This window comes from Budorcas taxicolor, chromosome 9 (assembly GCF_023091745.1).
Source record: "Budorcas taxicolor isolate Tak-1 chromosome 9, Takin1.1, whole genome shotgun sequence".
Taxonomy (NCBI): Eukaryota; Metazoa; Chordata; class Mammalia; order Artiodactyla; family Bovidae; genus Budorcas; species Budorcas taxicolor.
The window spans coordinates 7,021,927-7,035,019 of NC_068918.1; the positions used below are offsets into that span (position 1 = coordinate 7,021,927).

Sequence of the window (13,093 nt, forward strand, 5' to 3'; positions counted from 1 at the left end):
TTCACTTTCTGGTTCTAGAGTCACCATATATTGTTAAGAATCTTATTCACATTATTGAGTGTATATATAAAAATATGTAAGTGACTAATGGATTTAATATGTTTAAATTACTTTTTATCGTTTTCTGTATCAGGAGGATGAGGTGATCATTTTGACTATTCAGAATTCTTTACCTAGTTCCATTGGCGTGTCTTTAAGCTGTGTGTAATTTTTAGGAGAATGCAGTATTTTTAGTCTGCTATAACAGCAATATATTCATGGACATTTGATTAGAAACAGTTTTCAAGTGAAATAACTGATCAACGGCAAGACTAAAAATTCTGCATGATATGTGTTTTCTTTTAAATTTGGCTGCATGTTGTTGTTTGCTTCTTTGAAGAATAAAATTAAACTTCTTTGTCTAGAAATTTTCCAGAAATTTTACACATGCATAATTCAGCATTTTAAAGACTGTGGAAAGGCAGTTACAACTTTAGCTGGGAAGCAATTGGCAACCCGGAGGAAAAAAAACTCTCCTCGGCATGTCTAGAATGGCCAGTTAATTCCGACACTGTTGCCTCATGTTTAATTTTGCTTATTCATTCTCAAGTTCTGGAAAATTGCTAGTCCAGTCTCTCTGTGTCCAGTAACTTTGTTTTTCCTCCTTCTGGTTTCTGCAGGGCTGACTTTTCTTCTTCCTTTTTCTGAGTTTATTATAGGTTCTAGTAAAGAATACAGTAGATGAACATTCTTCTAAGAAAGAAAGCAAATTTTCTCTTCCATTTTTTCTGAAATGTTTTCAGTCATTGCGTGAATTCTTAGCATAAGCATAATGCTTACTAATATAGTTTACCTCATATATACTAACAGATAAAGGCTTAAAAATTAATTCCCAGGCCATGAAAACTGTTTTTAGCCTTTCCACTGTTCACTGCTTTTGAATACTGGTACAGCTCAGGTTTAAACTTTTATTACAGCTTTTAAAAACTTCAGTTCTTTTTGATCTTTGGTTTTATGTTGATTCAACCACTGATATTTCCTTCATTTTCACTCAATTTATATTTTTATATAATATCTTACCTTTAGAGTTAAAACTGTAATTAAATTGGAAAACATCTCATTCCATTTTTGATTGAAATTTTCATGTAGATAGGTATAGATTCACACATCATTGAAAGAAATAATATATAGATCCTGTGTACACTTCGCCCAGTCATTCAGTTTTTGAATGTGTTGAAACACTAAAGTTTTCTGATTGACACATTTTATTTTTGCATGTTACATAGTACATTAGTAGACCTTGTGTAGTTGTGTTGGTGATACTTAAGCAATGTAGACCACAATTAATTGATGTCTTCTTGTTTTGTAGCATCTTAAGGCAGGTTCCTTGAAAGATCCTTTGTTGGATGACCATGGTGATTTTATTAGAATGTGCACAGCCATGAAAAAGATTGGCTTGGATGATGAAGAAAAGCTTGATCTGTTCCGGGTAGTAGCTGGTGTCCTGCACCTTGGGAATATTGATTTTGAGGAAGCTGGCAGCACTTCAGGTTGTTTTGTGTGTGTGTGTGTGTGTGTGTGTGTGTGTGTGATCTTTTTGTTTTGCTTTAAAAAGAAGTAAAATTCGAAGTTCTGTCATTTAATTGCATATGTATTTTGACTCTGTGTGCTAGTTTGTTAAGCCCCTACATTTCCAGACTATATTGTGTCACATGGTGAAACTTGCAACTGAAGGATGCTGCGTTTTTGGTTATTGTGAGCTTTGTTTTTGAATAAATCAGTGATACTGATGAGGAATTCATTTTATGAAGGATAAGTAACTGACTACTAGGGTCATATTTGGTTAAATTTTTGGACTGATGATAATCTTTTCCAATAAGTGAACAGAATAATCCTGTGCTATCTTTTAAGGTATTTTGATATTTTTCTGGTTCACTGATCTAAACTTGGATTAGTTAGGATGATTGAGTACGTAAAAGCCCATATACATTATTATTGAAAATGAAAACAAGTTAAACTTGATGCACATTGAAAAAGCATTTAAATGCCTTCATGATACAACTTTCAACCATATTGTTTCAGTCTCTGTAAATACCAAGGCTTCCCTGGTGGCTCAGATGGTAAAGAAATCTGCTTGCAATGCAGGAGACCCAGATTCAACCCCTGGGTTGGGCAGATCCCCTGAAGAAAGGAATGGCTACTCACTCCAGTATTCTTGCCGGGAGAATTCCATGGACAGAGGAGCCTGGCGGGCTACAGTCCATGGGGTTGCAAGCAGTCGGACATGACTGAGCAGCTAACTCTTTGTATGATCTTAAGTTTGATCCATGAATGCGGGGGTTGGCTCATGGTCAAATCTGAGTAGCTGCCTGTTTTTGTTTTGTAAATAAAGTTTTATTAGAACACATAAAGACATTTATATATGTCTTATCCATGTGAGCTTTCAGGCTGCAGTGGCAGAGCTGGGTAGTTGTGACAAAGACTGCGTGGCTGGCAAAGCCTAAAACCTCATACTTTAGAGGAAAAGATTGTTGATTCCTGCATACATACATCGTTTTAAAAAAATCTAAAGCACCATGTAACACAGTGATCAGTAACATGGGCTTTAGTGTCAGATCCCAGAAGCTTTGTAAACCTTGACTTTTTCACTCATAAAGTAATGAAGAGATAATCCACGAGGGAAGTGTTTTTAAAGTACAGTTACCTTAGCAGTAGTTTGCACATAAGGAGGGGGCACAAGAGGAAGGAAGAACATAAAAAAATGGATGTGTCTGCTACGTGTAAGACCCTTCATATATTGTGTTTCATTATAAACATCATAGGCATAATCTGAACTTAATAAAGATAATGAGATAGAGGATATTATCTCTGTTTTACAGAAGTAGGACTTTTGAGAATTTTAAGTAGTATGGTCACTAGTGAAGTTGTAGGTATGAGAGCCGGTCCTCCTCACATTTGACTGACTCCAGCGTGTGTGATAACTGCCCCTCATTGCCCTCTGTCACTGAACTTTCTGAGCAGGTGGAAGTCGACAGTCTTAATGGCTTTCAGACTGAGTGTCTGTGAGTCTGTGACCTCAGCATCAGATGACAGTGTGGTGTGTAAGAGTACGTTGTCTAGGGCCAGTCTGTGCACCATGTGTTACCTGCCTGTGTGACCTGGGGCAGGGGCTTAACCTCTCGGAGTCTCGGCTTCCTCACCTGTAAAGTGGGAATAATAAATACCAGGTCCAACCTCCTGTCATAAAGAGGAATAAATGAGTTGAATATTTGTAGAATGATGCAAATACTTATGCCTGCCATGTAGTAACCACTGTTTTTAATGCATGAGTAAACTAAAAATACTGATTAATCCCAGTTTAAAATGAAACAAGCAAAAAGAAAAACCAGGCAATATCAGGTATATACTTAGTATGCATTAAAATTTATATTAGTATTTTTTTGAGGGATTTGAAAATGTAGTGAATGTTAGAGTACATTTTCATTTGCTCTGTGGCATCATTATACCAAGGGAGCATGTAGGAATTCCAAGTATTTATAATATCCAAAAATATTTAATTAACGCACACTTTGTTTGTTTGAAGTGATAGGTGGCATGTTCACACGCCTCGTGTTATTACCTTGGGGTAGGACATACAGGTACACACCGAGAATCATGAATGTGGATCTAGTTAGTTGAAAAGCATTAAAAAAATATATAATAAAATAATAATAAAAAATGACCAAGAAAAAAAAAAAAGAAAAGCATTTAATTGTCAAAAGGCACTTAGTAGATATTTACATTGTCTTTTATTTTTCTTCTCAAACTTCCTTCTGTCGACGGGAAAATGAGCAGAAAGCAGAGCAGATTGGAATGAGGCAATAAATCAAAAGGATTAATAAACTAAGTCATTTTTATTTTAATAGCTAAGATTTTATTATATTAATCTTCATCATTCCTATAATCCTTCCTATAGATTCAGATGATTTCTTTCTAATTAGAATTTATTTTTTCCTGTCCCAGAGAGCTCAATTTTGGCATGACTTTGCAATTTGAAAAAGCTCTGGATATTTTGTAATTATTTAATCAGAAAATTTATTCTTTAGTAAATATGTAGACAGCTCCCACTGCTATTTAGAAGTTTTTACTTGATGGAAATGCAAAAAATACCTATTGGGACTTCCTATGTTTTTAAAATTCCACATAACGAAATATACATTATTATAAGAACAAGTGTAAAAAATTGTTCAAAGAAGTTCATTTTTAGAAGGCGTGACATGAAAGCCTTACATTATTTTATAGTGTTTGTGGGGTTTTTTGCCTTTTTGAAACGTTAAATGTTTTAAAGTTTAATTTACTAGCATAAATATTTTATGCTAGTATTATATAATTCCTGAATGTATATAAGAAACTTTGCAAAATAGTTAAAAAAAAAAAAAAGAAGCATTGAGATGAATTGATCAGTTATTAGTGGTAAATTTTTTGAGTTATATAATTTTAGATCATGTGTATGTGTGTACAAACTAGAAATTAGTAGTAATTTTATTTTCCTGAAATTAAAGGTTTAATATATCTTCTAAGTATTCCTCTTCCCTTATTGTTTTGTTCCGCTTTACTGAAACATAATTGGTATTGAGTTGCACAATAATCACACTAATCAGTTTTAGAACATTGTCATCACTCCAAAAGGAACTCCATACCCTTCATTAGTTACTCCCCAGCCCTCCCGAATGAATACCTAGCCTTTAGGCAGCCCTTGTTCTACATTGTCTCGGTCAACTGGGTGTTTCATATAAATGAAATCAAACAATATGGGCTCTTTTGTGACTAGTTTCTTTCACTTAGCATAGTGTTTTCAAGGTTCATGTATGTTTAAACATCTGTCAGTACATCATTTATTTTTTTTGCTGACCAATATTTCATTGCATGGATATATACCACATTTTGTTTATCCATTTGTCATTTGAGGAACTTTTAGGTTGCTTCGACCTTTGGCTATTATGAATATTGCTACTGTAAGCATTCATGTGCAGACTTTTGTGTGCATGTATATTTTCATTTCTCTGTCTGTATGCCTAGGAGTGGAATTGCAGAGTCATATGGTAATTCTATATTTAACCTTTTGAGGAATTGATTTTCAAAGTAACTGAACCGTTTTACATTCTCACCACTCTAGTGCATGCAAAGTGCTGCCTCATTGTGGTTTTCATTTGCATTTTCCTGATGGATCAAGCTGCCGAGCATTTTTTCATGATTTTATTGGCCATTTGTGTATCTTTTTTTTTGAGAAATGACTGCTTATATTCTTTACTCATTTATTTGATTGCCTTTTTAAAATTCACTTGTAAGAGTTTTTAAGTATATTCTGAATATAAGTTCCTTATCAGATATATAATTTGCAAATATTTTCTCTCATTCTGTGATTTGTCTTTTAAATTTTTGATAGTGTTCCTTGAAACGTAAAAGGTTTTCACTTTGATGAAATCCAATTTGTGTATTATTTTCTTTTGCTACTTACGGTGCCATATCTAGGAAACCAACCTAGTCCAAGATCATATGGATTTATGTCTGAATTCTTCTAAGAGAATGGTGTTAACTCTTACCCTACAGTCTTTGAGTTTGAGTTAATTTCTTTGTATGGTGTGAAGTAGGAGTCCAGCTACATTCTTTTGCCTATGGACGTCCAGTTGTCCAATGCCATTTGTTTGGAATGCAGTTCTTTCCTCAATGAATTGCCTTGACAACCCCTTATTCATATGAGATCTCATAGTCTATTTCCCCTGAGACCAGTCTGTTAAATAGTTTATCTCTTTGTCGTGATATAATTCTCATATGATTACATGCATTCTTTGTAATTTTGAAATTAGTTTTAAATGAATCATTTATACAGTCCTAAAAATATTAATTATTTTATTATTATTAATAAGACAATAATTATATGTGCTTATTATGCACCAGACTCTCTTCCAGGCAATTCACGTATCCACCCTTACTAGTCTTCATAACAACCTTATTAGGTTGATACAGTTACTATCCTTATTATATGGGTAAGGAAACGGAGCATAATAAGTAACTCATTCAAGGTCACCCAGCTAGTAAATTCTAGAGCCATAACAGCCCGGCGTCTAAAGCACTATTGTATGCTGTCTTGCTATAAGAAGCATTTTGAAACAGCCTCCATAATAGGAACCTGTAGATATGATGTTCAGAAAAAATAGCCGTGGCCGCCTCACCCTCCTCCTTTGTCCCCGGGTGTCACGAGCACATGCGTGTGTGCACACTCAACACCTGCCCCTAGACAAACATCCACACCCATGCTGACCTCACGGCGTTTACCGCTGAAATTGCTCCTTAACGTTTTCTTTTTTGTTGTTGTTAATTTTTATTTTTACTTTATTTTACTTTACAATACTGTATTGGTTTTGCCATACATTGACATGAATCCACCACGGGTGTACATGCGATCCCAAACATGAACCCCCCTCCCACCTCCCTCCCCACAACATCCCTCTGGGTCATCCCCGTGCACCAGCCCCAAGCATGCTGTATCCTGTATCGGACATAGACGGGAGAATGGCATTGAAACATGTATACTATCTTGTAAGAATCAAATCACCAGTCTATGTCCTTAACGTTTTCTGCAGTCATACGAGTTTTGGTGATAAGGCATTCTGTTACTCCAGAGATTTAATGTATTAACAAGGTTTGTAATCTATCATTAGTATATTTCCCTTGCAGGGTCGTGAAAAATGAAACCCTGATAGGTTAAAATTTTGTCGGGCTGAGAGGATTGTGTCATGGGCTGCCCTGAATGAGTTGCCCAGTGACCTTGGCAATATGAGTGTCTGACAAGGGTGGGGAACAAGGGAGGTGAAATTAAAAGTCACAAATAAGCCTTGTATAGTTCATAGCTTTATGTCAGTGAAGTGTACTTCTAAGAAATGCATCTTGAAAATCTCGTGTAATGTTTATTAATTGGAAATTAAAATATGTTTTCAATAGGTGGTTGTAATCTGAAGAATAAATCTACTCAGTCGTTGGAATATTGTGCTGAATTACTGGGTCTGGATCAAGATGACCTCCGTGTAAGTTTAACTACAAGAGTCATGCTGACAACAGCAGGGGGCACCAAAGGAACAGTGATAAAGTAAGTTCCCTGCTCACTGCTCCCTCCAAGCCCTGCCTTGTGGGGAAAAGCCAGATCCTGTCCCTGTTCCTTACTGAGTAAGGCAAAGGAATGTTTCAAAACATTTCAGTAAATTTAAAAAGTAAGGATAAAAAGAGCCCTTTTCGCTGCACAGAAAGTTCTGGAACTTACTTTGGGAAATATTAGCAAGGTATGTTTAGCCTGGCTCTCTGCTAAGCTAGTTCCCCACTGTTACGATGAAGAAAAGCTCAGTGAGGAGAGTATGTAGTGGCGCCTGCAGTACTGTGGTCCTTCAGGGACGTTTCTGGAGCCCACGGGAAGGCTGGTGAAAGCCCCGGGTGTGGTCCTCAGCTCCATTTCCCCTGCGTTCTAAAGCAGGTCTGTGTTTTATGGATGGAGTGTCCACGTAAGTGTCCCTTTAGGAAAGCGTTCTTCTGCAAGAAATGCAAGTTGGGAAACCACTGTTTAGAGGAGACCTGAATGACTTTTGAGATTTCTTTCGAAGTTTGATCATTTTTTCTGGTGTTTGCAAGGTGCCTCATGCTCTGTGACAGCATTTAGCACAGCGTCTGGAAATTCTTTTGCGTGGCACTCTCTTCATCGGACCGTGTGTCTGTATCTGCAGCGTCTGATGCTGTTATACCATAGAGTTACCAGTACTTAGATGAAAGAGTAGAATTGGACAGTTTGGATTTTAAGATAAACTTTTTTTTCTTTTTTCCTTAAGCAGTGTTAACAAATTACTGAACTTTAAAGTTGTCTGGAATTAAACACAGTTTCTTTTGCATTTAAGAAAGTCACGTGGAAGATTACTCCTCTGAATAAATTTTTTGTGTATTCAGCATGTACCGTGAGGTATAAAATTAAGGTTAAAAAGATTTTTTGAGCCTAATATTCTTTTACTCAATAATAGGTCTTTAATTATAGGTAATTCTCCTCTAGTATTTTACTTGGCCCTATTTATTTGTTTCCATTCACAACTGACATTTTGTAGCTGTTTATTTTGTCCTTTGCGTTGACTGTGTGTGCTCAGCTCTTGGGAACCTGGCGTTATTTCCATAACATATTACTAGGAAGAATTTCTGTTGACTCGGTCTTCTTTTACAGGGTACCCCTGAAAGTGGAACAGGCAAACAATGCCCGGGATGCCTTGGCAAAGACTGTCTATAGCCATCTTTTTGATCACGTGGTAAACAGAGTAAACCAGTGTTTTCCTTTTGAAACATCATCCTATTTTATTGGAGTCCTGGATATTGCTGGGTTTGGTAAATATAGTTTTGTTTGTGAGTTTGTATCTGTTTGATATTTTTACACCCAGTTTTTCCACACATGATTAAATTTTAAAAACCTTTTTTCCCGGTAGTACCTTTTGCTTAATGTATTTCCAGTTATATGTCCATACGGTCATTTCATTTCATAATATGATTCAAATAAGAAGCTAATGTTTCAGAAAAAAAGGAAATACTTGTGGATTTTGGTCACAGTAATGCTTAAATTAGAACATGTTGATTGAAACTACTGTGGGTAGACATGTCTCAGTGCTCTTAAAGGAGTACAGCGGAATAAAGTCTTCAGTATTGCTGATAAAGAGAATTGACTCATTAAGACCATTGACTCCAGTGTAGAGCTGGGTACAGGTTGACCTAGCACACAGGCCAACCTCATAACTATGTATAAAAATTCATTCTTACTGATAGTTGTCAACAGAGAGCTAGTTGCAATTAATTTCTACCAAATGAGTAGCTATTAAGATAAATATTTGAGAAGAACTGTGGCTGTGTATGACCAGAAGTGAAATGAGTCACTGATGTCTGAATGCGTTGTTCGGAATGACCATGTTGTAAAAATCTCAAAGTTAAGTCTGACCAATTTTTTATTGAGCTTTATAGGTGCGGGCGTTCCTTCTGTCTGTGCACAAGTGGTGTCCTTTGTAATTTGTTTGCAGTTGCCATGAGAAGATATGAGTGTTTACATTTTTGGGAAGGGCAGAGTTTTGTTTTTGACGTGATATATATGTTGAAATTTACAATAAAGCATTACCTTTTGTTCAGAGCTAGAGAAACACTCATTACTGACCTGAGAATTTCATAGTCTTCAGACATTTGTTTCCTGGTCTGCACCAGTTTCACACAGCACATAGTCATAAGATTTTAAAGCTGCAGGGATCTTAGAAATAATGTAATACAATGCCTTAAGTTTAGAAATGCATTAATATCTATAATTTTTTTCTAACTATAATCTCACAAATTATACAGAAAAATATGAAGTGCTTACACTTTAAGTCATTTTCTTCAATTTAGATTGCTTTAACTCCTGTGCCTTAAAAATATGTTACAAGTGACTTTCATTTTATTTTATAAAATAAAAGATATTTTATATCTTTTACTATATGATATTTATTTAACAAACAACTTTTTGTCAAGCTGAAGTATTTCTAATACTTAATTTTAGTGCCTATCAAAATTTAAGTCTTGAAATAAGAGCATTTGAGGAGTATGAAACAGTTATACATACATTTTAACCTACTGTTAAATTAAGCATTGATACAATAAAATTTTATCCTAAGTTAAATTGATTAATGTGAAGTTGATCTGATGATGACTCTTGATTCTGGTTTTATTTTCAGAGTACTTTGAACATAACAGTTTTGAACAATTTTGTATCAACTATTGCAATGAGAAGCTTCAACAATTTTTTAATGAAAGGATTCTGAAGGAGGTAATTGGCGTCCAATTTAGATTTAAGAACGGCCCTCTATTTTAAAATTTCAGGGTACAGAGATAGACTGCAGTTACCTGGATGGATGGGGTGTGATGTAAGGTGGCCCAGGGACTCAGAGAGGCCGTGCGTGGGCTATGAGGGCACATCCCAAGTGTCGATGGTACAGCTGAGCTTAGGGACCAAGCTAAGTAAAAACTCTAAAATAGGCACCTCCTCAGAAGTGAGGGTATCTTGCCTTTTACTAGTGACTTTTACTAGACTTGAAATTCTTCTTGTTTCATTTCCTGATTCGGCTGTTTCCTCCTCCACTGCCAATCAACAGTCTCCTCTCATCCTGTCCTGGGCACCCCTCTCTTCCCCTGGGTCTCTGCTTCTGCCCACTCGTTACCTGCTCACCCTCTCTGTATATGGCAGCGGAGCCCCCAGGTTGGGAGAGTCCGTGGGCACTGGCCTGGCCTGCCTCCCTAGCCCTGCCAGGTTACACTGTGCGCTGCCAGTGGCCCGTCGGTGCGGTGTTTTTGGCCAGACACCACCTCTGATCGAGTAAGGAACTTCCCGCTACTACTCACAGTAGATGACTGGGCCTGTCCTACTCTTATAGTCTCAGGTCTTAAGGGAGTTCCTTTGTAACCCTTCAGAGTGCACAGTAAGTATAGGTAACTTTGGATCAGTAGATTTGGGTTAGTCTCACCACTTTTTACCTTGTATTTTGAATTTTCTGCCGTTTCCTACTAATACTCTTCCCTTTCCTTCGTTTGAGCTGTTTGAGATGTATTTTCGTGAGTGAAGCAAGTAGAGGTAAAGGGAACTCAGAATTACCCCGTTAATCTCGTCCAGCCCTTTGTTTTACAGACAAGAAACCACAGCAGTTCAGTGACTTCTGGAGGTCTACACCCGCCTTCCTGGCTGCTGGTTCCCTTCATATTAGCACTGCTGTTTCCTGAGCTCCCCTCTGTATCTGGACTTGAAATGTGAAATCCTTTCTTTCCTGCTCCGATTCTATTCATCTTTTCTTCCTTTCTATGTTTTTGTCCTTTTGGGTTTCCCAGCACAGTCCAACTTTTATACTGCTCCTCATATATTATAGTTAAGCCAGTTCTGGCATAAACAAACAGGTGAAAACAAGTACTTGGCAGTTAAAATAGTTTCTCTGAAAATGTTCCCTCCGGCTGCCTTAGTCCTTCCATTACTGTGTGAAGTTTGACATGTATGCTTCTCACTTAACCTGCCTTAATTCTTCCCTTCCTACCAGCCCAGCAAGCTTTATCTAGAAACTTCATGAAGAGGAGACAGTCTTGATTTATGTTTATACCAGTTCTTTAAAATAAAAGTAAATTTCAAGTTCAGATTGAGTCCAAGTGGACACTGCCTCCTAGAATGACAGAACCTTTTGCTAGTATGTCTCTTAGGAGGAAATATTTAAACATTCAGGGGGAAAAATAAGAAATACACATAACCCTGAATTCATTGCATTGCTCACTCATCTGTGATAAAATTCCTGCCCGCCCACCCCGGTCTTGTCTTGGGTTTGAGTGATTATTAACAGATCCCTGTGTCTGTGCCTGGCTGCCCAGCATATTTCAGGGAAAGCGTGCTTATCTGTGAGGGAATGTTTCCACATATGTAAATCGTATGTTATGTTGGCCATTGAAGTTGTGATTTCACCTTGCCTTAGGGGCAAGGATTTTTCTTCCCTAATGTTTTGTAAGACTTCTCAGTCACCAGATCAGTTGGTGTGAACCTTTGTACACTGATTAATCAATAAATGTTATGATTATATCTGGCACCAAACAGTGAGTCTTTCCTCTCCCATGGCATCTCCATATCTGTGATTATGACTGTTTTTTTCTAGGAACAAGAACTCTATCAAAAGGAAGGTTTAGGTGTGAATGAAGTGCATTATGTGGACAATCAGGACTGTATAGGTACGTATTGGTTTTACTCCATTTGGGGGAACTGTGGGAAGATACAGTGAATGTTTTCACTAGTCATTCTTCTGTGCTCTGTGGTTGATACTCCTGGTTATGGGACTTGAAACTGTGGTGTTCAAGAGAGCTTTTACTTCTCTAGCACTGCTAGGAAGTTGTTTTTTCACATGAAGGCACCAAATTCAGCTATACTGAAAGTATTCTGAAAATTTCTTCTGTTTATTGTGATGGGTATTTTCTTTCTCAAACAGTTAACACGTGGCTAAGTTAAGGAGAAAACAAAACTGTTTAAGCAGTGAAGGGATTCCTTACTTGGCGTGAGGAAGCCCGTGGTATAGCAAGGTCCCCACGGGGCTGCAGGGGCTTGGCTCTGTGTCTGCCGTTCTTCATCTCTGTTCTCTGTGCTTCGGCTCTACCCTCCAACTGGTTGCAAGTAGGCCTCACAGGTTCAGTGGGTCCCATCAGATAATGCCACGCACAGGAGAACAGTCTCTTTCCTGGTCTGTTGTTGGTAGAGAGACCTTTTCCTGTTTTCACCCAACTGGTGCTCAGGCTGTCTTTTCCTTCCAGCCAATCTCTAAAATCAGCTGTTGGATAAACCTTGCTGTGAAAGTGGAATTTGGCAATTGAGCCAGTAACTCTTGCTAGATTTGGACAAGGGGTAACAACAACAACACAGTCACAATGATAATGCTTTACATTTATGTAACTTCCCAAAGGACTTTCATATCCTGCCTGGTCCACTTAGCATATCCTTCCACATACCTTGTGCCTTCTTAGATCTTTGTGCCTCTGATGGTGTTATTGGATATCTTGGCTGGAGCTCCTCCCCTTCCGTTTACCTTTCTGCCCACTTGCACGTCCTGCATCTGTCAGAATACTCTCGTTTACAGCGCAGCTAGCGTGCCCCCCTTCACCCCCACTAACTGCCCAAGATGCATCTTTCTCTGCCCAGTGCAGTTGGAGTCTTGATTGCTCTTCCTGTGTCCTGTAGCTTTTATTTATAATTAGTTAATTAATTTTTAAATTGAAGGATAATTGCTTTACAGAATTTTGTTGTTTTCTGTCAATCCTCAACATGAATCAGCCATAGGTATACATACATCCCCTCCCTTCTGAGCCTCCCTCCCATCTCCCTCCCCATCCCACCCCTCTAGGTTGATACAGAGCCCCTGTTGGAGTTTCCTGAGCCATACAGCAAATTCCCCATGGCTATCTATTTTACATATGGTAATGTAGGCTTCCAGGTTACTCTTTCCATACATCTCACCCTCTCCTACCCTCTCCCCATGTCCGTAAGTCTGTTCTCTGTCTGTTTCTCCATTGCTGCCCTGTAAAT

The 13,093-nt window shown here is 37.7% G+C and overlaps 1 protein-coding gene across 1 annotated transcript in view; it reads left to right on the forward strand.

The window, feature by feature from the left end:
* MYO6 (myosin VI) overlaps positions 1–13,093 on the forward strand; it is a 98,384-nt gene that overhangs the window by 28,173 nt on the left and 57,118 nt on the right. The window contains exons 10-14 of the mRNA XM_052645655.1: positions 1,349–1,529; positions 6,961–7,105; positions 8,213–8,370; positions 9,732–9,823; positions 11,679–11,751. Of these exons, the coding sequence (XP_052501615.1) occupies positions 1,349–1,529; positions 6,961–7,105; positions 8,213–8,370; positions 9,732–9,823; positions 11,679–11,751 (649 nt within the window). The remainder of the gene's footprint in view (positions 1–1,348; positions 1,530–6,960; positions 7,106–8,212; positions 8,371–9,731; positions 9,824–11,678; positions 11,752–13,093) is intronic.